This window comes from Salmo salar, chromosome ssa17 (genome assembly GCF_905237065.1).
Source record: "Salmo salar chromosome ssa17, Ssal_v3.1, whole genome shotgun sequence".
NCBI lineage: Eukaryota > Metazoa > Chordata > Actinopteri > Salmoniformes > Salmonidae > Salmo > Salmo salar.
Genome location: NC_059458.1, coordinates 9,417,573 through 9,443,817, shown reverse-complemented (window position 1 = coordinate 9,443,817; position 26,245 = coordinate 9,417,573). Strand labels below are relative to the sequence as shown.

Sequence of the window (26,245 nt, the reverse complement as noted above, 5' to 3'; positions counted from 1 at the left end):
TCAATGTCCACCTCTTGAACATCAGACTCTGAGGCCTCATCTCCACTGTCACTTTCCAACCTCATTGAGGATGGCTCGTTGTCAGGCTCAAAAAGCCTCAAATTTGCCCGGATGGCCACCAATTCTTCAACCCTTGTATTGGTCAGCCTGTTGCGTGCTTTGGTGTGTGTATTCCCAAAAAAGGACCAGTTGCGCTCTGAGGCGGCTGATGTTGGTGGGATTTAGTGGATATTGGAGGCAACTGGGGAAAGAGCCCAAGATCCACAAAGTCCCTTCCACCAGGTGGCTGATGAGATATGTTTGCACGACTGGCATATTGCATCTCCACCCCAAAGCTCTTGCTTGGAAGTGTACTTTGCCAGATTGCCAAGAACCTTGCCCTCATCCAGGCCAAGGTAGCGAGACACTGTAGTGATGACACCATAAGCCTTGTTGATCTCTGCGCCAGACAGGATGCACTTGCCAACATACTTGGGGTCCAACATGTACGCTGTGGCGTGTATGGGCTTCAGGCAGAAGTCTTCACGCTTTTTGATGTATTGCAGAACTGCAGTTTCCTCTGCTTGGAGCAACAGTGAAGATGGCAGGGCAGTACATATTTCTTCTCTTACATCTGCAAGCAGAGTTTGAACATCAGACAGGATAGCATCGTCTCCCTCAATCTGTGCAATGGCTACTGCTATAGGTTTCAGGATTTTCAGGCTGCTTAACCCTCTCTCCCCAAATACATAATCCAGGAGGATCCTCTTGATGGGGCTGTCCATATCGGCAGACTGTGATATGGCCATTTCTTGGAGAGACACCTTCCTCTCCAGGAGACTGTAAAACATGATGACAACACCACCCCAACGGGTGTTGCTGGGCAGCTCAATGTGGTGCTCTTATTCTTCTCACTTTGCTTGGTGAGGTCGATTGCTGCTATAACTTGATGACCCTTTACATACCTAACCATTTCCTTGGCTCTCTTGTAGAGTGTATCCATTGTTTTCAGTGCCATGATGTCCTTGAGGAGCAGATTCAATGCATGAACAGCACAGCCAATGGGTGTGATGTGAGGGTAGGACTCCTCCACTTTAGACCAAGCAGCCTTCATGTTCGCAGCATTGTCTGTCACCAGTGCAAATACACTGCTCAAAAAAATAAAGGGAACACTAAAATAACACATCCTAGATCTGAATGAATGAGATAATCTTATTAAATACTTTTTTCTTTACATAGTTGAATGTGCTGACAACAAAATCACACAAAAATAATCAATGGAAATCCAATTTATCATCCCATGGAGGTCTGGATTTGGAGTCACACTCAAAATTAAAGTGGAAAACCACACTACAGGCTGATCCAACTTCGATGTAATGTCCTTAAAACAAGTCAAAATGAGGCTCAGTAGTGTGTGTGGCCTCCACGTGCCTGTATGACCTCCCTACAACGCCTGGGCATGCTCCTGATGAGGTGGCGGATGGTCTCCTGAGGGATCTCCTCCCAGACCTGGACTAAAGCATCCGCCAACTCCTGGACAGTCTGTGGTGCAACGTGGCGTTGGTGGATGGAGCGAGACATGATGTCCCAGATGTGCTCAATTGTATTCAGGTCTGGGGAACGGGCGGGCCAGTCCATAGCATCAATGCCTTCCTCTTGCAGGAACTGCTGACACACTCCAGCCACATGAGGTCTAGCATTGTCTTGCATTAGGAGGAACCCAGGGCCAAACGCACCAGCATATGGTCTCACAAGGGGTCTGAGGATCTCATCTCAGTACCTAATGGCAGTCAAGCTACCTCTGGCGAGCACATGGAGGGCTGTGCGGCCCCCCAAAGAAATGCCACCCCACACCATGACTGACCCACCGCCAAACCGGTCATGCTGGAGGATGTTGCAGGCAGTAGAACGTTCTCCATGGCATCTCCAGACTCTGTCACGTCTGTCACGTGTGCTCAGTGTGAACCTGCTTTCATCTGTGAAGAGCACAGGGCGCCAGTGGCGAATTTGCCAATCTTGGTGTTCTCTGGCAAATGCCAAACGTCCTGCACGGTGTTGGGCTGTAAGCACAACCCCCACCTGTGGACGTCGGGCTCTCATACCACCCTCACGGAGTCTGTTTCTGACCATTTGAGCAGACACATGCACATTTGTGGCCTGCTGGAGGTCATTTTGCAGGGCTCTGGCAGTGCTCCTCCTGCTCCTCCTTGCACAAAGGCGGAGGTAGCGGTCCTGCTGCTGGGTTGTTGCCCTCCTACGGCCTCCTCCACGTCTCCTGATGTACTGGCCTGTCTCCTGGTAGTGCCTCCATGCTCTGGACACTACGCTGACAGACACAGCAAACCTTCTTGCCACAGCTCGCATTGATGTGCCATCCTGGATGAGCTGCACTACCTGAGCCACTTCGTGGGTTGTAGACTCCGTCTCATGCTACCACTAGAGTGAAAGCACCGCCAGCATTCAAAAGTGACCAAAACATCAGCCAGGAAGCATAGGAACTGAGAAGTGGTCTGTGGTCACCACCTGCAGAACCACTCCTTTATTGAGGGTGTCTTGCTAATTGCATATAATTTCCACCTGTTGTCTATTCCATTTGCACAACAGCCTGTGAAATTTATTGTCAATTAGTGTTGCTTCCTAAGCGGACAGTTTGATTTCACTGAAGTGTGATTGACTTGGAGTTACATTGTGTTAAGTGTTCCCTTTATTTTTTTGAGCAGTGTACCTTCTGTGGTCCAAGGTCATTGATGACTGCCTTCAGCAATGTAGAGACCGGTGTGTCTGTTGTCCCTTGTGTCTGTGCTCTTGTAGAATACTGGTTAAGGGGTGGAGATGATGTAGTTTATTATTCATTGCCCATGAACATTCGACCACCCATCAGAGATGATTGCAATACAGTCTGCTTTCTCTATGATTTGCTTGACCTTCACTTTAACTCTGTTGAACTCTGCATCCAGCAAATGAGTAGATAAAGCATGTCTGGTTGGAGGGGTGCTTGCTGGGCAAAGGATATTCAGAAATCTCTTCCAATACACATTGCCTGTAAGCATCAGAGGTGAACCAGTTGCATACAAAGCTCGAGCAAGACATTCATCAGCATTTCTCTGACTACGTAAACATCTGATTCCAGGAGGACCATGAGCTGTTGCTATCGATAAGGTGTCTGATTCATCATTTTCACCACGAATATAAGTCGAGGAACTTTTGTCAGAGATTGCTTGTTGTGAGCGCTGAGGGAACTTTATGCACTTGGCCAGATGATTCTGCATCTTTGTTGCATTCTTCACATATGATTTGGCACAGTATTTGCAAATGTACACAGCTTTTCCTTCTACATTAGCTGCAGTGAAATGTCTCCACACATCAGATAGTGCCCATGGTATTTTCCTGTAAAGACTAGAAAAAAGATGAGTAAAAAAAATAGAAAATACAATTCCATGTACAGATAAATAGTTAAGCAGTTAGATTAAACAACTCCTTTGTAAGATACATGTTTTAAAATGAAACATGTTTGGAAACAGGTGAATTAACACTCCTCAGATAGCAGGCTCAAGTAAGCTAAAACCCACATGGTAGCAAAAACTAACTAGCAGAAATTGTTAACAACTTAGAAATTATTTAAACACTTTGCTGTAGGCTACTATTTACTAGTTAACAAAAAATAATGTATGTCATATAAAACATATTCACCCCACCCAGTATTGTAATACAAATTTACCAGAAAGCATGTAGTCCTTGGCTTAGACAGTGTAGTAGCGTGGGCTCAATAGCATCTCATTAGTGTGCAAGATCTTGAGAATCAGCTGTACATGTGATGGAAGAGTGCACTGTACATGTGATGGAAGAATGCACTGTGCATGCAGAGGGTTGCAATTCCATTGAATTAGGGATAATTTAACCAAAATATGCCACAATATCTAGAATTGCCTTATGTGTATCCAACAACAAAGGTTCACTGTTATAAGCTAACTTTTTTTATGAATTTAAGCAAAATTCCCATGGAAAATGTCTGGAAAAATCCCAGAAAGTTTATTACCCTTTGCAACCCTACGTTCACCTATCAATTTGTGTAAACTCAGCGATAACTTCAAGGAGAGGAGGGAGGAAGTGTGTGTGTTTTTTAAATATTTGAACGCTCCGGGGTGAAGTTTCACCTAGGTAAAGATCTAGGCCTAGCTTCCCCTCCCCAATCCTAAACTTAACCAAAAAAATAAGAAAAAAATGCAACTGACCCAAGATCATTGTCTCGGGGCATCTTCACCCTATACCTATTTGAACAGGGTCACTGAGCCTCCTGGTGGACCTTCCTGAAAGTTTACCTCATCCAGCAGGATGATCTGAGGGGCCTTGAGGATGGTGCGGGCGATAGCCACCCTCTGCTTCTCCCCCCCACTCAGCTTCAGACCCCTCTCGCCCACCTGGGTGTCGTATCCTGGGTAGGGGGACAGACCGAGACAGCACAGACACAAACGTCACTCACCTCATACAGTAACAATGCACCTGGCAGCTACTGTGTGAACTCCGCAAATCTCCCCACTTGTTTGAGGATATTTAGATGTCAAAATGCTTCGGCAAATGTGGTTGGTAAATACAAAACACCTCTACAAACCCTTAAAACAACAATATTGAAACCCATAAGCCACTTTCAGGTTAACTACAAACATAAATATAATGACAACATACAGCTCTGGTTTCTAGGCACAGATTAAGCCCAGTCCTGGACTCAAGAGAATCTCCAGTGAAATTGTTTTTTAGTCTAAAACAAGGCTTAAATCTGTGTCCGGGAAACCAGCAAAAGAGACCGTGGTATTTCCGTACCTTCTGGGAACGTCTGGATCTTCTCGTGAATGTCCGCGGCGATAGCTGCCTCCACCACTTCGTGGTCACTGGCAGAGATGCGTCCGTAGCGGATGTTGTTGCGGATGTTGTCGTTGAAGAGGACCGTGTCCTGGGGCACCACACCGATGTGGGCACGCAGAGACACCTGCTTCACCTGCACCCAGATACCAAGAGGCTCAGAATACACTATATTAATACAAGGTCAAGCTCATTAGGACACGCAATTAAAAAAACTTTTTCAACCGTCCAGATAATAATAGTTTTTTCTTAAGTTGGTACCTAATGAACACGACCCAGGTTTATCATATTAACAATACTGTACAACTGAACCAGTAGACCACCAACATGTACCAAACCTAATGTTATGTACAGCATGTGCTAACAAGCCAGTTTGTCTGGGAACTATTTTTTTGCAACTGCGCAAATTACTCACCTTAGAGATGTCCTGGCCATCGATGCGGATGCATCCTCCCTGGACGTCATAGAAACGGAAGAGCAGGCGAAGGATGGTGCTCTTACCACACCCTGACTGGCCAACCTAGGGATGTGAACAAACACACAAACTGTTGAGAAGCAAGAAACTTCTGTACTACACATGGTCAAGACACAAACCATCACGACTGATAGAGAGAAATCAAAAACTGCGTGTGTGTAATATCTGGGTAATGCTCGGAAGCTTGGAATCCAATCTTACCAATGCAACAGTCTGGCCTGGCTGCACAGTAAATGATACATCCTTAAGGATCTCCTTCCTTTAAAAAAAACCACACAGAAGCACAAAATATATATTTAATCAAATCAAATGTTATTTGTCACATGCTTACTTACAAGCCCTTAACACTTATTTTTCTTAAAACTGCACTGTTGGTTAAGTAAAAAAATAGATAAGTAAAAAATAAAAGAAACAAATAATTAAACAGCAGCAGTAAAATAACAATAGCGAGGCTATATAAAAGGGGTACCGGTACAGAGCCAATGTGCGGGGACACCGGTTATTTGAGGTAATATGTACATGTAGGTAGAATTAAATAGATGGCTGGAGTCTGACAATTCTTAGGGCCTTCCTCTGACACCGCCTGGTATAGAGGTCCTATATGTACTGGGCCGTATGCACTACCCTCTGTAGTGCCTTGCGGTCGGAGGCCGAGCAGTTGCCATACCAGGCGGTGATGCAACCAGTCAGGATGCTCTCCATGGTGCAGCTGTAGAACTTTGAGGATCTGAGGACCCATGCCAAATCTTTTCAGTCTCCTGAGGGGGAATAGGCTTTGTCATGCCCTCTTCACAACTGACTTGGTGTGTTTGGACCATGATAGTTTGTTGGTGATGTGAACACCAAAGAACTTGAAGCTCTCAACCAGTTCCACTACAGCCCCGTTGATGAGAATGGGGGCGTGCTCGGTCCTCCTTTTCCTGTAGTCCACAATCATCTCCTTTGTCTTGATCACGTTGAGGGAGAGGTTGTTGTCCTGGCACCACACAGCCAGGTCTCTGACCTCCTCCCTATAGGCTGTCTCATCGTTGTCGGTGATCAAGCCTACCACTGTTGTGTCATTGGCAAACTTAATGACGGTGTTGAAGTCGTGCCTGGCCATGCAGTCATGAGTGAACAGGGAGTACAGGAGGGGACTGAGCACGCACCCTTGAGGGGACCCCGTGTTGAGGATCAGTGTGGCGGATGTGTTGTTACCTACCCTTACCACCTGGGGGCAGCCCGTCAGGAAGTCCAGGATCCAGTTGCAGAGGGAGGTGTTTAGTCCCAGGGTCCTTAGCTTAGTGATGAGCTAAGGACGGTGTTGGTGTTGAACGCTGAGCTGTAGTCAATGAATAGCATTCTCACATAGGTGTTCCTTTTGTTCAGGTGGGAGTGGGTCTAGGGTTTCTGGGATAATGGTGTTGATGTGAGCCATGACCAGCCTTTCAAAGCACTTCATGGCTACTGACGTGAGTGCTACGGGTTGGTAGTCATTTAGGCAGGTTACCTTAGTGTTCTTGGGCACAGGCACTATGGTGGTCTGCTTGAAACATGTTGGTATTACAGACTCAGTCAGGGACAGGTTGAAAATGTCAGTGAAGATACTAGCCAGTTGGTCAGCGCATGCTTGGAGTACACGTCCTGGTAATCTGTTTTGGCCCTGCGGCCTTGTGAATGTTTACCTCTTTAAAGGTCTTACTCACAATGGCTATGGAGAGCATGATCACAGTCATCCGGAACAGCTGATGCTCTCATGCATGTCTCAGTGTTATTTGCCTCGAAGCGAGCATATTTAGCTCGTCTGGTAGGCTTGTGTCACTGGGCAGCTCGGGGCTGTGCTCCCCTTTGTAGTCTGTAATAGTTTGCAAGCCCTGCCACATCCGACGAGCGTCGTAACCAGTGTAGTACGTACGATTCAATCTTAGTCCTGTATTGACGCTTTGCCTGTTTAATGGTTCGTCGGAGGGCATAGCGGGATTTCTTATAAGGCAACAATAGCTTCCGGGTTAGAGTCCCGCTCCTTGAAAGCGGCAGCTCTACCCTTTAGATGAAATCCATGGCTTCTGGTTGAGGTATGTACGTACAGTCACTGTGGGGACGACATCATCAATGCACTTATTGATGAAGCCAGTGACTGATGTGGTGTACTGCCATCGGAAGAATCCCGAAACATATTCCACTCTGTGCTAGCAAAACAGTCCTGTAGCTTAGCATCTGCTTCATCTGACCACTTTTTTATTGACCGAGTCACTGGTGCTTCCTGCTTTAATTTTTGCTTGTAAGCAGGAATGAGGAGGATATAATTATGGTCAGATTTGCCAAATGGAGGGCGAGGGAGAGCTTTGTATGCGTCTCTGTGCGTGGAGTAAAGCTGGTCAGAGGGAAAAACCCTCTGGTTGCACATTTAACATGCTGGTAGAAATGAGGTAAAACGGATTTAAGTTTCCATGCATTAAAGTCCCCGGCCACTAGGAGCGCCACCTCTGGATGAGTATTTTCTTGTTTGCTTATGGCCAGCTCATTGAGTGCGGTCTTGGTGCCAGCATCGGTTTGTGGTGGTAAATAGACATTAACAAAAATATAGATAAACTCTCTTGGTAAATAATGTGGTCAACAGCTTATCATGAGATACTCTACATCAGGAGAGCAAAACCTTGAGACTTCCTTATATTTCATGCACCAGCTGTTGTTTAAAAATATACATAGACCGCCACCCCTTGTCTTACCAGAGACGGCTGATCTATTCTGCCGAAAAAGCATAAAACCCCCCAGCTGTATGTTATTCATGTCGTCGTTCAGCCACGTCTTGGTGAAACATAAGATATTACAGTTTTTTATGTCCCGTTGGTACGATATACGTCCTCGTAGTTTGACTACTTTATTATCCAATGATTGATTGTTGGCTGGCTAATAGGACCGATTGTAAAGGTAGACTACCTACTCACCGTCGGATCCTTACAAGGCACCCAGACCTACGTCCCCGTTCCAAGGAGAACGCTGGAACTACCACAACTATGATTATTCATCAAACTGTTTCTGAATCAGTCTCTGTGTATAGCCTGCACACATTTCATCAGTCCAAACAAGACCTGAATATACATTTTTTAAATCTTAGGACTTACCCGTCAGTGTAGTTAAAGTATACATTCTCAAACTCCACTTTTCCCAGTTTATAGAGAAGGTTCCCTGCGTTCACCGCATCCTTCACCTGAAGAGAAATCAAGATAAAGCACATAAAAACTACAAAAAATACATTTCCCATAACGAAATGCAAAGATTCTGACACAGGGAGAATCTCGATTGGTTTTGCTTGCCTCCTGCCTCCCCTCTTCTATCCTCGCCTCATTTGAAAAACGTTGAAGGTAATCAAGGAGAGGTGGAGAGGAGAAGGAACATGGAAACAAATAAGCTTTTCATGAAACAAGACTCTCTTTCTCCACTCACGCATCATCAGGAAAATGATGCTTACAGAAAAATAAATGTGTAAAGTGATAAAAAACTAAATATTCTAGTGGTGTAAGACATTTTATAGATAAAAGGATAAGTAGTGTATCGTTTTTAAATGTGTACATGCTTTTCTCCTCCAAGAAAACAAAAGCTGATTCAAAGGGATTTTAAAACACTTCCATGCTACCTGCCACGAGGACACTATTGTACGTTCTCTGTCGAAGTAGGTAATCGAGGATGGGAGAAGATTACCTACTTACGAATTGGCACTTCTCGATCACTTATCGGTTTCCGGTCACAGAGGATGGAGGAGAGGACAGGTTTTTCCAATTGAGAATCTCCCATATACACCACAAAGCTGGTCATTGATAACTGATTTCAAAATTACCTCCTCTTCCTCTGTAAAGAGCTTAAACATGCTCTCCATGTCGATAAAGGAGTTCTGGATCATTCTGTGGAGGATGAGGACGTATGTATTATAAAGATCACCTGTTGTGCATTATGGGTGCTGTAGTACATGCTGCTATAAACAATGCCTTTCATAGATCTGTGTCAATAGTATAGCTTAAATTGCTTGTGTCTTTCTTGATCTAGTAAGACATGTGGATGCAATATGGTGGAAACCTATCCAGTCCATTTAGCTGAAAGTGACAGACATAAAAGAGACTAGGGAAGAATGACAGGAAGTAGAATTGAAACCCAGCCCATAACACCTCTCACCTGTAGTAGGTTCCAAACCAGTTTAGAGGGGTGTAGAGCTGGATGATGTAGGTGCCGAAGAGGACAAAGTCTCCAACCTGTAGATAGAGTGCATTAGCCTGGTTAAACCAGACTGAACACTTGGCTCACTATTCTTTCACTTCGTTCAGTTTGGTTTAACCAGGCTAAAGTTCACAGCAGCTGACTTGAATGTATACTTCATACACCACATGGATTACTGAGAAAAACATGTAATACCACAACACCGTGTCAAAGGGAAGTTTTTTAGCACATGTTCAAACATGCATGAAAACATACATACAGTAGCAAGGCTGCATGGCCTTGTAGTGATGCAATGTCTGTTTTGCATTTGTATTGATTGCTTTTGTCGGCTAGGCAAGTTACAAATCATTTCCTAATTAGAGTACAATAACGTTTTCTAATCTAATGTAGGACAGAGTCGAAAACAACATAGCCCTAGCATAGAGAAAAGTGGATGAGTGGAAAGAGTTTGAGGTGGGTCAACGGGGCTTTTCACACTTCTGAGCCAAACCAAGCTGCACTGGTCAGGTTACACATCCAGACATTTACCATAGTTCCTGGAACCGTGCTGATAAGGACAATGTGAATAGAGCCTGGGCAGGTTGATTTTTCGGTCGGCTCGATAGTGTGAAAAGGGTAGTAGAATGAGTATCTAGGCCTTTAACGGGGAACTTCAGTATTTCACATCTTCATGTTAAATTGTTTCTCACCCTGAAAGTGGTTATTTAACAAAAACCAAACATGGATTAAAGATTACAGTCCTGGCTCATAGACTATTGTCAAGGTTAGGAACCATCCAACATTAATTTATAAAATACTCAACTTTCCTTTTAAGCTAGTAAGGGCTCCGAGCTCAGTACCTTAAACTTGCCCTCCTGGACAAAGTAGGCACAGAGCAGTGACCCGGCCAGTAGGCCTGAACCGATGATCAGGTTCTGTGTCTGGTTCAGGAAGGCCAGAGAGGCTTGTGTCTTCCATTCTGAGATCTAGGACGGGAGGGGACAGACAGACAAACAGGCCATAAATGCAACATTACAATCAAAAGAGTTATAGTCTGGTCCCAGATCTGTTTGCACTGCTGAACAGACCTAGAACCAGGAAAATAGAGATGCTAAAGCAATGTCTGCTGGTTGCAGTTCTAAAATCCTAGAACATCATTAATGATGGAAAGCTCTATTTAACTATGCTTCTGAGGTGGTCCAACACATTTCCTATTTATATATTCATCCTGTTACTCGTCACTGTTATTCCTGTTTACATGTATAGATTATCATTAGTATTTTTCCATAAGTATTTAAATATTTCTGCTACCAGTCACTTTTTAGCCCTGTTTACATGTACAATGCCTTTTTTGTTGTGTTACAGCCTGAATTTAAAATGGATTCAATTGAGATTTTTTTGTCACTGGCCTACACACAATACCCCATAATGTGGAATTATAATTTTACAATTTTACAAATTAATTCAAAATGAAAAGGTGAAATGTCTTGCGTCAATAAGTATTTAACCCCTTTGTTATGGCAAGTCTAAATAAGTTAAGGAGTAAAAATGTGCTTAAAAAGTCACATTAGTTGCATGGACCCACTCTGTGTGCAATAAGTGTTTAACATGATTTTTGAACGACTACCTCATCTCTGTACCCCACACATACAGATAATTAAGGTCCCTCAGTCGAGCAGTGAATTTCAAACACAGATTCAACCACAATGACCAGGGAGATTGGTAGATTAAAACTACCCGCAAACATTGAATATCACTTTGAGCATGGTGAAGTTATTAGCTACACTTTGGATGGTGTATCAATACATCAAGTCACTACAAAAATACAGGCATCCTTCCTAACTCAGATGCCGGAGAGGAAGGAAACCACTCAGGGATTTCACCATGAGGCCAATGATGACTTTAAAACAGTTACATGGCTGTGATAGAAGAAAGCTGAGGATGGACAGCATTGTAGTTACTCCACAATGCACAATCGAGAGCATCCTGTCGGGCTGTATCACCGCCTGGTACGGCAACTGCTCCGTCCATAACCGTAAGGCTCTCCAGAGGGAAGTGAGGCAAAATATAAAGGCTGGACAGATAAATGAAAGGCATATAAATGAAAAGCCGATTCACTGGGGACTTGGTACTGTGCATGTGACAAATAAAACGTGGAACTTGAATTTACCTGAATAACCAAAGCAAACACTCTGGTGTAACTTTACACATATCTATATTTTCAACTCTTCCGAGTTTTACATCTATAGAATGGATTACCTGATACTTCAGAATAGCGTCCTCAAAACGGTTCACCTCGTAATTCTCTGCGTTGTAGTACTTCACCTGTTAGAAAAACATTATAATCGCAGCCATGAAGCAACTCTGAAGCTGCAAAAATGCAATATGTTTGAGGGAATCTTCATGTGCCACCATGGCAGGTGGGGATTCTGGATTGTGTCCATTGGGCATCAAACAGACTAACTGGGAGGACTACCTGGACTTTTTACATTTTCCGTTCAAAAATGTTTTTAAACATTTTCTGTTTGCCCTAATGAACACAATCCAAGTATTGAGGTTAAAGGTCAATGAGACCATCTCGGTACCGTCTCAAAGTTGAGCAGGGAGTCCACCGCCTTGGACTTTGCGTTGTTGTCCTGGGTGTTCATGTCTCGCCTGTACTTGGTCCTCCATTCTGTGATGATGATGGTAAGGGCTGAAAAGATATTGATGGACCATTATGAAATATTACATTGGTCTTACCAGACCTCAGTCGAATGCATATGTAAAATACTTTCAAGTAGGTGTGATTGATTTAGCTTGGAGTTGATTTAATTTACACTTTTGGGACTATTCCATTGGTGCAGGTCATGTCATTTGAAAGTATTTCACATATTTGACTCAAATGGGATGATTGTTACTTTATAGAAATAACTAAATTAGCTCTGGAAAGGAGGCCTTGTACTCACTGAGGTAGAGGAACATACAGACGAATACGATGAGTCCGAACCAGGCGTTGAAGTAAGTGATGAAGTAGATGATGGAGATGACGATATCTGCGATGGTGGGGAAGATACTGAATACAATATAGCTGTGGAGAGAAAGAGAGGGAGGCCAGGTTTACCTCTGAATTAACACACAGACCGTCCAGAGGTTAGGATGACACAAAAAAAACTGACACATACTACAGGGGGATCAAAGTTGGGTCACATCACACTGGTTGGTAGTGATGGAAGAAATGGAATGTTGACTCAATTTTAAGGTGGAAAGGAGGACAGATTAATCGCTCTTTTTGACAATTGAGTAAACCCCTGAGGAAGCAGTCTCTCTAAGCTTTGAGGATGGTAATCACACCAAGATCATGCATGTCCAGTGTTTCCCCTATATTCATGTAGCAGCAGTGAGCCGCCAGTGCTAAATTGTTGCCGCCGCTCCAAAAAATATGTAAAAAAAATTAACAATTAAATATATATATGAACCAGTGCCTTCAGAAAGTATTCGTACCCCTTTACTTATTCCACATTTTGATGCGTTACAGCCTGAATTCAAAATGGATTAAATAAGAGTTTTTGTTCTCACCCATCTAAAAACACACACAAAATACCCCATAATGACAAAGTTACCAAAGAATTACATTTTTTGCTAATTTACAGAAAATGAAATACAGAATCACACCCTGAGTCAATACATGTTAGATACATGTACAGTGAGGGAAAAAAGTATTTGATCCCCTGCTGGTTTTGTACGTTTGCCCACTGACAAAGAAATGATCAGTCTATAATTTTAATGGTAGGTTTATTTGAACAGTGAGAGACAGAATAATAACAAAAAAATCCAGAAAAACGCATGTCAAAAATGTTATAAATTGATTTGCATTTTAATGAGGGAGATAAGTATTTCACCCCCTCTCAATCAGAAAGATTTCTGGCTCCCAGGTGTCTTTTATACAGGTAACGAGCTGAGATTAGGAGCACACTCTTAAAGGGAGTGCTCCTAATCACAGCTTGTTACCTGTAAAAAAGACACCTGTCCACAGAAGCAATCAATCAATCAGATTCCAAACTCTCCACCATGGCCAAGACCAAAGAGCTCTCCAAGGATGTCAGGGACAAGATTGTAGACCTACACAAGGCTGGAATGGGCTACAAGATCATGGCCAAGCAGCTTGGTGAGAAGGTGACAACAGTTGGTGCGATTATTCGCAAATGGAAGAAACACAAAAGAACTGTCAATCTCCCTCGGCCTGGGGCTCCATGCAAGATCTTACCTCTGGAGTTGGAATGATCATGAGAACGGTGAGGAATCAGCCCAGAACTACACGGGAGGATCTCAAGGCAGCTGGGACCCTAGTCACCAAGAAAACAATTGTTAACACACTACGCCGTGAAGGACTGAAATCCTGCAGCGCCCGCAAGGTCCCCCTGCTCAAGAAAGCACATATACATGCCCGTCTGAAGTTTGCCAATGAACATCTGAATGATTCAGAGGACAACTGGGTGAAAGTGTTGTGGTCAGATGAGACCAAAATGGAGCTCTTTGGCATCAACTCAACTCGCCGTGTTTGGAGGAGGAGGAATGCTGCCTATGACCCCAAGAACATCATCCCCACCGTCAAACATGGAGGTGGAAACATTATGCTTTGGGGGTGTTTTTCTGCTAAGGGGACAGGACAACTTCACCGCATCAAAGGGACGATGGGTGGGGCCATGTACCGTCAAATCTTGGGTGAGAACCTCCTTCCCTCAGCCAGGGCATTGAAAATGGGTCGTGGATGGGTATTCCAGCATGACAATGACCCAAAACACACGGCCAAGGCAACAAAGGAGTGGCTCAAGAAGAAGCACATTAAGGTCCTGGAGTGGCCTAGCCAGTCTCCAGACCTTAATCCCATAGAAAATCTGTGGAGGCAGCTGAAGGTTCGAGTTGCCAAACGTCAGCCTTGAAACCTTAATGACTTGGAGAAGATCTGCAAAGAGGAGTGGGACAAAATCTCTCCTGAGATGTGTGCAAACCTGGTGGCCAACTACAAGAAACGTCTGACCTCTGATTGCCAACAAGGGTTTTGCCACCAAGTACTAAGTCATGTTTTACAGAGGGGTCAAATACTTATTTCCCTCGTTAAAATGCAAATCATTTTATAACATTTTTTAGATGTGTTTTTCTGGATTTTGTGTTGTTATTCTGTCTCTCACTGTTCAAATAAACCTACCATTAAAATTATAGACTGATCATTTCTTTGTCAGTGGGCAAATGAACAAAATCAGCAGGGGATCAAATACCTTTTTTCCCCTCACTGTACATGTTAGAATCCCCTGTGGCAGAAATTACATCTGAGTCTTTCTGGATAAGTCTAAGAGCTTTGTTCACCTGGATTGTAATATCATTTGCGCATTATTCTTTGAAAATTCTTCAAGCCCGATTGACGACAAAACCTATAAATAGGCCACTCAGAAACATTCAATGTTGTCCTGCTGAAAGGGGAATTAATCTCCAAGTGTCTTGTGGAAAGCAGAAAGAACCATGTTTTCCTCTGGGATTTTGCCTGTGCTTAGCTCCATTCTGTTTATTTTTAATAAAACAAAAAGTCCCTAGTCTTTGTCGATTACAAGCATACCCCTAACACGATGCAGTGGCACTAGGTGATGTGTTGTCTTGGATTTTCCTCAAACATAACGCTTTTTATTCAGGACATAAAGTACATTTCATGAATTTTTGTTGTTGTTGCAGTTTTACTTTAGTGCTTTATTGCAAACAGGATGATTGCTTTAGAATTTTTACTCTGTACAGGCTTCCTTAATTTCACTCTGTCAATTAGGTTAGTATTGTGGAGTAACTACAATGTTGTTGATCCATCCTCAGTTTTCTCCTATCACAGCCATTCAAATCTGTAACTGTTTTAATGTTTTAAAGTCACCATTGGCCTCATGGTGAAATCCCTGAGCGGTTTCCTTCCTCTCTGGAAACTGGGTTAGGAAGGACGCCTGTATCTTTGTAGTGACTTGGAGTATTAATACAACATCCAAAGTATAATTACTAACTTCACCATGCTCAAAGGGATATTCAATGTATGCTTTTTTAAATGTTATTGTTAAGCACATTTTTTCAACCTGAACTTATTTAGGTTTGCCATAACAAAGTCGTTAAATACTTATTGACTCAAGACATTTCAGCTTTTCATTTTTTATTAATTTGTTTTAAAAAAAGAACGAGTGTCAATACTTTCTACAGTATATACACTGAACAAAAATACAAAATACAACAATTTAAAAGATTTTACTGAGTTAAAGTTCATAAGGAAAATAAATTCAATAGGCCAAGACTGAGAATACAGATATGCATCTGTTGGTCACAGGTACCTTAATTTTTTTTTAGACGTGTTAAATCGGAAAACCACGCACACACACAATTTATTATTATGAGACCCACCTGAGCAGGCTGTTGATGGAGGAGGTGCCGCGGTCAATGCTACGCAGGACGTCCCCGGTGCGTCGGCCCAGGTGCCAGCGCAGAGACAGTGAGTGTAAGTGGCCGAACAGACGCACCTGCACCACGCGGTTGGTGTACTGCTGCACGCGGATCCACAGGAAGGAGCGCAGGTTACTGACGAAGCCGGACGCACCTAGGGAGAGAGTGAGGTACAGGAAAGAGAAGAGAGAGAGGGAGAGGGCAGGGGGGTAAGAGTGGGGTTGGGGAGAAGGAGAAAGGGGAGAGGAGATATAGAGAGCGAGGGAACAAGAGAGATAATTAAAATAACAGTACTCAAGGAGTCCAAGGAATGAATGGGTGTAGCAGAGAAAGACAAAATGGAGGTGAAACTCCCACTCACCCAGGGCTGTAAATTATACATACATTACATACATACATACATACATACATACATACATACATTACATACATACATTACATACTTTTTTTTGTAGCACTGGTGTTCCCAATTTTAAAAAGTTAGGAGCACCACATAACATTTAGGAGCACCAGAAAATATATATTTTAATTGATTGATATATAGGCTTTTATGAATTATAGCTACTTTTGTAGCACATAATATGTAATACTGTAAATACATTAGTTTATTATAAGAGCTAAAACGTTGATACGTTGAAACGTCATTGAAATTAGTAATTTGTGGAATATTAGGTTTCTACATTGTGTAAAAGCACTATTTTCCTATTGAGAGAGAAGGGTGTAATTGCAGACAGCAACTTGGGGCGTTTTTTTTTAAATATAGGCGTTTCTTGATATCAAGTTAAACCTATTGATGCTCGCCATTGGTCCTTGGCCGTTTCTTTCACATCGGGGACAAGAGTTGGGGACAACAGTTGTTGACAACTGTAGCCTAACCCTTTTCCTAACCTTCACCTTCTCCCAACCTGCCACGCTAATTCACCTAACCTGCCACGCTAATTCACCTAACCTGCCACGCAAATTCACCTAACCTGCCACGCTAATTCACCCAACCTGCCACGCTATTTATCCCAACCTGCCACGCTAATTATCCCAACCTGCCACGCTAATTATCCCAACCTGCCACGCTAATTATCCCAACCTGCCACGCTAATTCACCTAACCTGCCACGCTAATTCACCTAACCTGCCACGCTAATTCACCTAACCTGCCACGCTAATTCACCTAACCTGCCACGCTAATTCACCTAACCTGCCACGCTAATTCACCTAACCTGCCACGCTAATTCACCTAACCTGCCACGCTAATTCACCTAACCTGCCACGCTAATTCACCCAAACCTGCCACGCTAATTATCCCAAACCTGCCACGCTAATTATCCCAACCTGCCACGCTAATTATCCCAACCTGCCACGCTAATTATCCCAACCTGCCACGCTAATTATCCCAACCTGCCACGCTAATTATCCCAACCTGCCACGCTAATTATCCCAACCTGCCACGCTAATTATCCCAACCTGCCACGCTAATTATCCCAACCTGCCACGCTAATTATCCCAACCTGCCACGCTAATTATCCCAACCTGCCACGCTAATTATCCCAACCTGCCACGCTAATTATCCTAACCTGCGATGTAAACAAATCACGTGTTGAGAAACCATCTGTCGCATAACACCAGAATTGACCAATGGCAGGCACCAATGGATGCTTCCTGATATCAAGGAATGACCACATCAGGAAATGCCCCGAATTGTGGTCTGCAATTACACCATATTGTTTGAGATGCATCAGATAAAACATTTTACACTGTCTCTTTAAAAAGTCAGGTTTGTGATAATGACAGGCAAGATATCTCTCATTCATTCATTCATTCATTAATTCATTCAACAAACGGTTTGCGAGTAGTTTTATAACGGCCCACAACATGGTTAATGAATGTAAAATGTGGTCCCAGCTATCCGCTATAGGAAGATAAAAATGTTGCGGCGGTAATATGGGCCAGATCTTTTGACCTGGTTGGGCTAGAAGTAAGCCGCTTTCGCTGTAGTAATGGTGCCACAATGGCGCTAACGAATCCGCACTCGCTTGTTTCTCTAGGGCACTAGGAAACAACAGTACAGCTAAGTCTTATCATTACAACAATTATCTGGGAGATTTTTTCATACTCGCACAGAGCTCCCAAAACAAAACCTGGTCGCAAAGCAAAAATGACTGACCAAATTGGTCGCACTTTAGAGCCCTGCACTCACCTGCCCCTCCACCTTGCAGGAACTTGAGCAAGACGTAGACACACACAGTGGTGGCCAAGGTCTTCCAGCTGCTTCCATCAGTCAGATCATTCACTGTTACAGAAAGAGGGTTGACAATCCCAGGTCATCTTATCTGCAGTTTTTCTGGGTAGATTATCATGTCAGCCTCAATGATATCACAAAATACTTCTGAGAATGCGCAGCGCAGCACCAATAAAGACAACCTGCAACGCAACCAATAAGGCTGTGACAGCAACAAGTAGGAATTTAAAAATGCATCTAGATAAAAGCTGGATATAGGGGAGATGTTACAAAATGAGGGATGCTCTCTCACCAATGTTCTTGTAGTAGATGGGCACAAAGACATTGATGACCCTCTCCAGACCCAGCAGGCACAGGCAGAGGAGCACCAGGCCCTGTAACAGCATGCTGCCTCTGGGCCACATGTAGGGCACCAGCAGACGCACCTTCTGCCCAAAGCCCTGCCAGGTAGACTGGGATTCCTCTGCCCCATCCAACTGGAGCTGGGGTACAGATAGAGATATTAGGGGGTTATTATGAACTTAATAAATACAGACAGAGACAAACAACAACAAAAAGGGTTGTGGCCGGGAACTTTAATGCAGGCAAACTTAAATCGGTTTGACCTCATTTCTACCAGCATGTCACCTGTGCAACCAGAAGAAAAAAAAATACTTCTATCCTCCTGATTCCTGCTTACAAGCAAAAACTAAAGCAGGAAGTACCAGTGACTCGACTCAATACTGAAGTGGTCAGATGAAGCGGATGCTAAGCTACAGGACTGTTTTGCTAGCACAGACTGGAATATGTTCCGAGATTCATCCAATGGCATTGAGGAACACACCACCTCAGTCATCGGCTTCATCAATAAGTACATAGATGACGTCGTCCCCACAGTGACCTTACGTACGTATCCCAACCAGAAGCCATGGAGCTGCTATTTTCAAGGAGCGGGACACTAATCCAGACGCTTAAAAGAAATCCTGATATGCCCTCAGACAAACCATCAAACAGGCAAAGCGTCAATACAGGAATAAGATTGAATCCTACTACACCGGCTTCTTACGCTCATCGGATGTGGCAGGGCTTGCAACCTACTACGGATTACAAAAGGGGAACCCAGCCGTGAGCCGCCCAATGACGCGAGCCTACCATACAGGCTAAATGCCTTTTATGCTCGCTTCGAGTCAAGCAACACTGAAGCATGCATGAGAGCACCAGCTGTTCCGGATGACTGCGTGATCACACTCTCCGTAGCCGATGTGATCAAGACCTTTAAACAGGTCAACATTCACAAGGCCGCAGCCCCAGACAGATTACCAGGAGGTGTACTCAGAGCATGTGTGAACTAACTGGCAAGTGTCTTCGTGGCCAAGCATGACTCCAACACCATCATTAAGTTTGATGTCGACACAACGGTGGTATGCCTGATCACTGACGAGAGCCTATAGGGAGGAGGTGGTCAGAGACCTGGCAGTGTGGTGCCAGGACAACAACCTCTCCCTCAATGTGAGCAAGACAAAAGAGCTGATCTTGGACTACAGGGAAAGGAGGGCTGAACATGCCCCCATTCCCATCGACAGGGCTGTGGTGGAGTGGGTTGAGAGATTCAAGTTCCTTGGTGTCCACATCACCAACAAACTATCATGGTCCAAACACACCAAGACAGTTGCGAAGAATGCACGACAATACCTATTCCTCCTCAGGAGGCTGAAAAGATTGGTGGGTTCCCAGATCCTCAAAATGTTTTACAGCTACACCATTGAGAGCATCCTGACCGGTTGCATTGCCGCCTGGTATGGCAACTGCTCGGCATCCGACCATAAGGTGCTACAGAGGGTAGTGCGTACGGCCCAGTACATCACCAGGGCCAAGCTTCCTGCCATCCAGAACTACTATACCTTTTTTTTTTACACTGCGGCTACTCATTGTTTATTATCTATGCAGTCACTTTACCCCTACCTACAGTTGAAGTCGGAAGTTTACATATACCTTAGCCAGATACATTTAAACTCAGTTTTTCACAATTCCTGACATTTAATCCCAGTAAAGATTCAGTCTTATGTCAGTTAGGATCACCACTTTATTTTAAGAATGTGAAATGTCAGAATAATAGTAGAGAGAATGATTTATTTCAGCTTTTATCACATTCCCAGTGGGTCAGAAGTTTGCATACACTCAATTAGTATTTGGTAGCATTGCCTTTAAATTGTTTAACTTGGGCCAAACGTTTCAGGTAGCCTTCCACAATAAGTTGGGTGAATTTTTGCCCATTCCTCCTGAAAGAGCTGGTGTAACTGAGTCAGGTTTGTAGGCCTCCTTGCTCGCACACGCTTTTTCAGTTCTGCCCACACATTTTCTATAAGATTGAGGTCAGGGATTTGTGATGGCCACCTTGACTTTGTTGTCCTTAAGCCACAACTTTGGAAGTATGCTTGGGGTCACTGTCCATTTGGAAGACCCATTTGCGACCAAGCTTTAACTTCCTGACTGATGTCTTGAGATGTTGCTTCAATATATCCACATAATTTTCCTTTCCTCATGATGCCATCTATTTTGTGAAGTGCACCAGTCCCTCTGCAGCAAAGCACCCCCACAACATGATGCTGCCACCCCTGTGCCTGACAGTTGGGATGGTGTTCTTCGGCTTGCAAGCCTCCCCCTTTTTCCTCCAAACATAATGATGGTCATTATGGCCAGACAGTTCTGTTTTTGTTTCATCAGACCAGAGGACATTTCTCCAAAAAGTACGATCTTTGTCCCCATGTAAAGTTGCAAACCGTGGTCTGGCTTTTTTTATGGCGGTTTTGGAGCAGTGGCTTCTTCCTTGCTGAGCAGCCTTTCAGGTTATGTCGATATAGGACTCGTTTTACTGTGGCTATAGATACTTTTGTATCTGTTTCCTCCAGCATCTTCACAAGGTCCTTTGCTGTTATTCTGGGATTGATTTGCACTTTTCGCACCAAAGTATGTTCATCTCTAGGAGACAGAACGCGTCTCCTTCCTGAGTGGTATGATGGCTGTGTGGTCCCATGGTGTTTATACTTGTGTACTATTGTTTGTACAGATGAACATGGTACCTTCAGGCGTTTGGAAAACTTCAACTGCACCTGGACATATTACCTCAATTACCTCGACTAACCTGTATCCCCGCACACTGACTCGGCACTGGTACCCCGTCTATAGCCTAGTTATTGTTATTTTATTGTGTTACTTAAATTTTTTAGTTAATTTATATTTTCTTAACTCCATTTTCGTAAAAACTGCATTGTTGGTTAAGGGCTTGTAAGTAAGCATTTCACGGTAAGGTCTATACCTGTTGTATTCGCATGTGACAAATAACATTTGATTTGATTACTAGATTACCTGGCCAGTGCCGCCCTCCACGTCACGTTCGTCCTCGTTGATCAGGAGCATGTACGGTCTCCGTGGTAATCCCGGGGCCTTCAGGCCCAGGAAGAAGAGTGTTCCCGTGCCGACGTAGCGCATCAACCACAGAGAAAATTCCACCTGAGGTAATGAATGAACAATTCTAAGTCATGACTGAACCTTTAAAGGGGCAATCTGCAGCTTTGGCCTGGAGAAATGGAACCACTCAAATACATAGACAGAGCTACGGATGAAAGGACTGACCATCCATGGTATCAAAATGACAGTTTTAACCATCTTTAGAGGTTATACACTGTTTACATTTACACTGTTTCTAAACATTAAAGTAAAACAAGCTCATATGTTGGGTTCTCATGGGGTGTGACAGTTGAACTAAGCTCATGAGGCATATATAACTTATAATCTTCAAGACTCAATGGGTATATATCATTAGTCCAAAAACGGATGTAGCAATTGTAGATTGACTCTGTAAAGGAATCTTGCACTCATAAACTACATTTTAGTATGTTGTCCATTGATAATTCAATCCCAATGGGACTGTTAATACAATCCCAAATGGTGCATGTAAGCCGTCAAAATTTTAAAAATGGGAGTGTAGTATTTCTTTAAATAAGTGCTGACTGACAAGCATAACTGCATAAAACACAGAAAAAAAAACACATTTCAATACGCCATTCAACACACACCATTTACATTTTAGTCATTTCGCAGACACTCTAATCCAGAGCGATTTACAGGAACAATTATGGTTAAGTGCCTTGCTCAAGGGCACATCGGCAGATTTGTCACCTAGTCTGCTCTGGGATTCGAACCAGCGACATTTCGGTTACTGGCCCAACACTCTTAAACGTTGGGCTACCTGCTGCCCCAACTTCAATGTGAGGCTGAGGTTATTATTCAAAAGTAATTTACCCAGGAGTTGTTGGATCATTCAGGATTGGAGGAGAGGTGAGTCAGTGGTTACAGTCAGACTGACTATACAAAGTAAACTACTGTACACATTATGACACAAAGTGTACACATTATGACACAAAGTAAACAGTGGACTGTGTCATATACTTTGTGGTATAACAACCCATTGGAAGAACTAAGATGGTGAAAGCTTGGTAAAAAGCTAATGAAGATGTGTTCAACTAATGCATTCTGAATGCAACTGGGAGACATATTAGTAGCTGAGTGGGACAACCAATGACAGACACGGGGAGGGACTAAGAAAAGGCGTGATCTGATTGGTTACACAATGTATATTTGGGGGCGTGGCCAGAGGGAGAGGGCCGTAGAATGGCATGATGGTGCAATGACTCAGCACTTCTAGAGTTACTCATAGCTGACTAATGACAATGGTTCCACCCCCTTCCACTGCTGTGTCATAGTTGGAATGCCAGTTTCTATTTTAGCAGTCTTCTTGTGAGAAAATGCTTTGTAATATATATATATATATAGATAGTTTTTTACAATCACAACAGTCATTAATAAGAAACATTAAACCTAGCCCATGTGTCTCATTTACGCAGATACAGTATCACACCATATGGGTAGACTAACTTGCTTTTTAGAAAGACCACTATTATACTTGTGTAATGAAGTGTTAAAACTCAATGTTAAGTTTAATACTAATAGCCAGTAACATTATATGCCAACGTTTTAACAACCTCTATGAAACTAGGGAGTGAGATGGCAGTTTATCCTCACAGGGTTGAGCTGCGGGGTTAATTGAAAGAGGTGAAACGTTTGAACGATGCAGACAGAAATGCAAGGAACAGATCTAACACCATTTCCAACTTAACCTTACAGTTAAACATGTTTATTCTACACAAATACATTTCTATCAGAAGGTCCTCTAACGCTACACCCTCCTGAACAGACCCCAGTGCCACGTTCAGTAGGCAAGGTTGTGAAACATTCAGATAGAAATACATTATGTAGAACAGACGTGTCTCTTTGAGTGATATGTAGAGGGAGGAGTCATGTCAGCTCTATTGGGGACATTCTATAATGTTAAACCCTCAACAATACCACTGACTGGTCCTCTCTCACCTGCTGCTGTGTGTTCTCCAGGCCCCACCACCAGTTGGGGCTGGCCCAGGAGACGAAGGCCAGGTTCTCCGCTGAGAATGCCACAGCCCAGAAGAGCAGCAGCACCGTGCTGTGGCCCCTTGTCCGGTCCCTCACCAGCACCCTCCTCCTCTCCAGCCTTAGCAGGGCCACGGCCCAGGCCCAGCCCAGCATGGACAGGAGACCGTACAGCACCACGTAGCCAGGGAGCTCCCCTCCTCCGGCCACCCTCCAGACCAGCCCCCCCAGGAACTGCAGCAGGAGGAGCAGGGAGACTGCCAGTTGGAGGCCATAGAGGCGCGAGCGCGGCACGAACTTGGGCTCCATCTCGGTGCTGTAGCGGCGGTAGCAGACGCAGTGGAAGGTGCCGAAGAAGGAGGAGAGGGTAAGCAGGACGGTGGGCAACAGGGTGAAGTAGAAGCAGGGCGAGATGCCGCCCTCCAGCCAGGCTTCAGAGATGGAAGCGCCGGCCTCACAGTAGCTTTGCACTACTACCATGGTGGCTGGGAGCTGGGGAGTCAGGGATATAACAGACATATTATCACCACATTAAGCCTACACATAGGGCTCAAGATCATCAACCTGGTCCGCATGGATGTTAAGAGACTTTAAAAAAGGACAGGCAAAGGAAATCATACAGTTGACTGCATGAAATTAGTTTTCAAAATGACATTCTCTTCAGTATTTTCACCGGATCTTATTTGTATCCTGCTCTAAACTGCTATTCATGATGAAATTTAACTAGTCTAACTTCTTCCATTCATGACTTCAGATCGTTGCTGGTGGAGTTAAGTTAGTCAACACAATGAACACCTGTTCATTATTTTGCAGGACAAACATGCTATACCCTACTTAATGTATTAGGGTTAAGAGCATATTGAATCTCCTTGAAGTGTGTGTGTTGTACTTTGAAGCAAAACACAGCAAGCATCTCTTCCTAGTGTATAATCATTCAAGACCTAATAGGCCTAAGAGATCCAGGCCAACCCTGCTATATCGGGCTGTGAACTTTATGATATGGTTAGTGCTTCAGTCATGGCTCCTAAAAACACCCCAGCCAGTCATCTGGGGTGGGCGGATGGATTAATTCTGATTCAGTCAAGGCACTTAAAACACATCACATTTCATCAACTGATATTCATTGAAAATATATCATACTAGAATTAGGTTACAGTGGTATGCCGACACATGGCTAATGTACCATGGAGTAGCTTGGTATGTCGGAACGAAGGCCTCACAAGCTCCAGTTCAGAAAGGTCAGAGTGCACTTTGTAATTTCAACTAATAAAATGATTCATTTGGATGTATAGATCGTATCTTAATGAAAGAACTGTACCTTATCATAACCCGCCCAAAACTATTAACCCCTATTACTCCATTGTTTATGTTTTTGTTGTCATATGATATTGAACTTTCTAAACAAATATTTCAGATGTTGTTGCTCTCATGGAATCGTTTCCTGAGCACTACAGATATTATCATGGGCACCGAGATGCATTTGCTCCAGTGTCATTTTTTAGCGTGTTTTTCTTGGTGGCCCGCTCTTTGACAGACAGAGCATATTTAAACAATGTGACGACAAAAACAGAGCGTCAAAATAACCGTAACAGTAGAGTTTTTCTCTCTAGTTGCCATTTGTGAGACTCGCCTAGTTAAATAAAATAAATACATCTGTGGCGTTATCCGTCTGACCTATCAAGATAGCTATCTACATGAGCAAGCTTAGATCTGTTGCTTTTAATACAACACTCACATTCTCAAGACAAGCTGGTGCTGGAAAGCAATTTAGTGAATTGAAGCTTCCAACAAATAACCCGTTTTACGCGAAGAGATTTTACAAGTCAAAAATAACAATACTGGTCATCTTGTTGTATCCACTTGTAAATTGTGCTTATTCTTCTTGCGGCATGCATGGAGCAACGTATTCCATGACTCGGCAATCGACATTTTCTTCCAGAACACTACTACCTGAACCGGGTCCTAGCGCCTCGCACACACGCATGTTCAAATATAATGTTAGGCAATCTCATATATGTCCAGTAGGTGACAGTATATACAAAGACAGCATACCTCAACACAAAAATGCCATCTGAACGCTGGGTCTCGTCATAGCCTACAGACAGGAATAGGCCAACAGTATGCAGTCAGTCAATATACCAATATCTTAGCAACAGAAAAATAAGATGGATAAGAAAATACATTTGATCATTCCTATCAAAAGGAGTAGAATGTTCAATGCATTACAAATCAAATTGTATTTGTCACATGCATTGTAAACAACGGGTGCAGAAAAACAGTGAAATGTTTACTTACGGCCCCTCCCAACAATTGATTGAGAAAGAAACAGAGAAATAATAGAAAAGTAATAGCATGAAATATTAAAAGTAATAATAAATAGACAATGAGTAGCGATAACTTGGCTATATACGGTCGTGGCCAAAAGTTTTGAGAATGACACAAATATTAATTTTCACAAAGTCTGCTGCCTCAGGTTGTATGATGGCAATTTGCATATACTCCAGAATGTTATGAAGAGTGATCAGATGAATTGCAATTAATTAAGTCCCTCTTTGCCTTGCAAATGAAACGAATCCCCCCCAAAAATGTCCACTGCATTTCAGCCGTGCCACAAAAGGACCAGCTGACATCATCTCAGTGATTCTC

The 26,245-nt window shown here is 43.4% G+C and overlaps 1 protein-coding gene across 1 annotated transcript in view; it reads right to left on the bottom strand.

Moving 5' to 3' along the window:
• Window positions 1-25,554, bottom strand: part of LOC106575100 (ATP-binding cassette sub-family B member 6) — a 31,026-nt gene extending 5,472 nt beyond the window's left edge. Inside the window, exons 1-17 of the mRNA XM_014151292.2 lie at window positions 25,335-25,554; window positions 23,564-24,091; window positions 21,503-21,646; window positions 18,450-18,639; window positions 18,116-18,208; window positions 15,887-16,079; window positions 12,430-12,551; window positions 12,067-12,176; window positions 11,741-11,806; window positions 10,342-10,467; window positions 9,461-9,537; window positions 9,129-9,192; window positions 8,416-8,501; window positions 5,513-5,570; window positions 5,252-5,356; window positions 4,798-4,972; window positions 4,299-4,411 (exon numbers count right to left, since the gene is read on the bottom strand). Coding sequence (XP_014006767.2) covers window positions 4,299-4,411; window positions 4,798-4,972; window positions 5,252-5,356; window positions 5,513-5,570; window positions 8,416-8,501; window positions 9,129-9,192; window positions 9,461-9,537; window positions 10,342-10,467; window positions 11,741-11,806; window positions 12,067-12,176; window positions 12,430-12,551; window positions 15,887-16,079; window positions 18,116-18,208; window positions 18,450-18,639; window positions 21,503-21,646; window positions 23,564-24,079 — 2,238 coding nt within the window. The 5' untranslated portion in view covers window positions 24,080-24,091; window positions 25,335-25,554. The remainder of the gene's footprint in view (window positions 1-4,298; window positions 4,412-4,797; window positions 4,973-5,251; window positions 5,357-5,512; window positions 5,571-8,415; window positions 8,502-9,128; window positions 9,193-9,460; window positions 9,538-10,341; window positions 10,468-11,740; window positions 11,807-12,066; window positions 12,177-12,429; window positions 12,552-15,886; window positions 16,080-18,115; window positions 18,209-18,449; window positions 18,640-21,502; window positions 21,647-23,563; window positions 24,092-25,334) is intronic.
• Window positions 25,555-26,245: the final 691 nt, after the last annotated feature.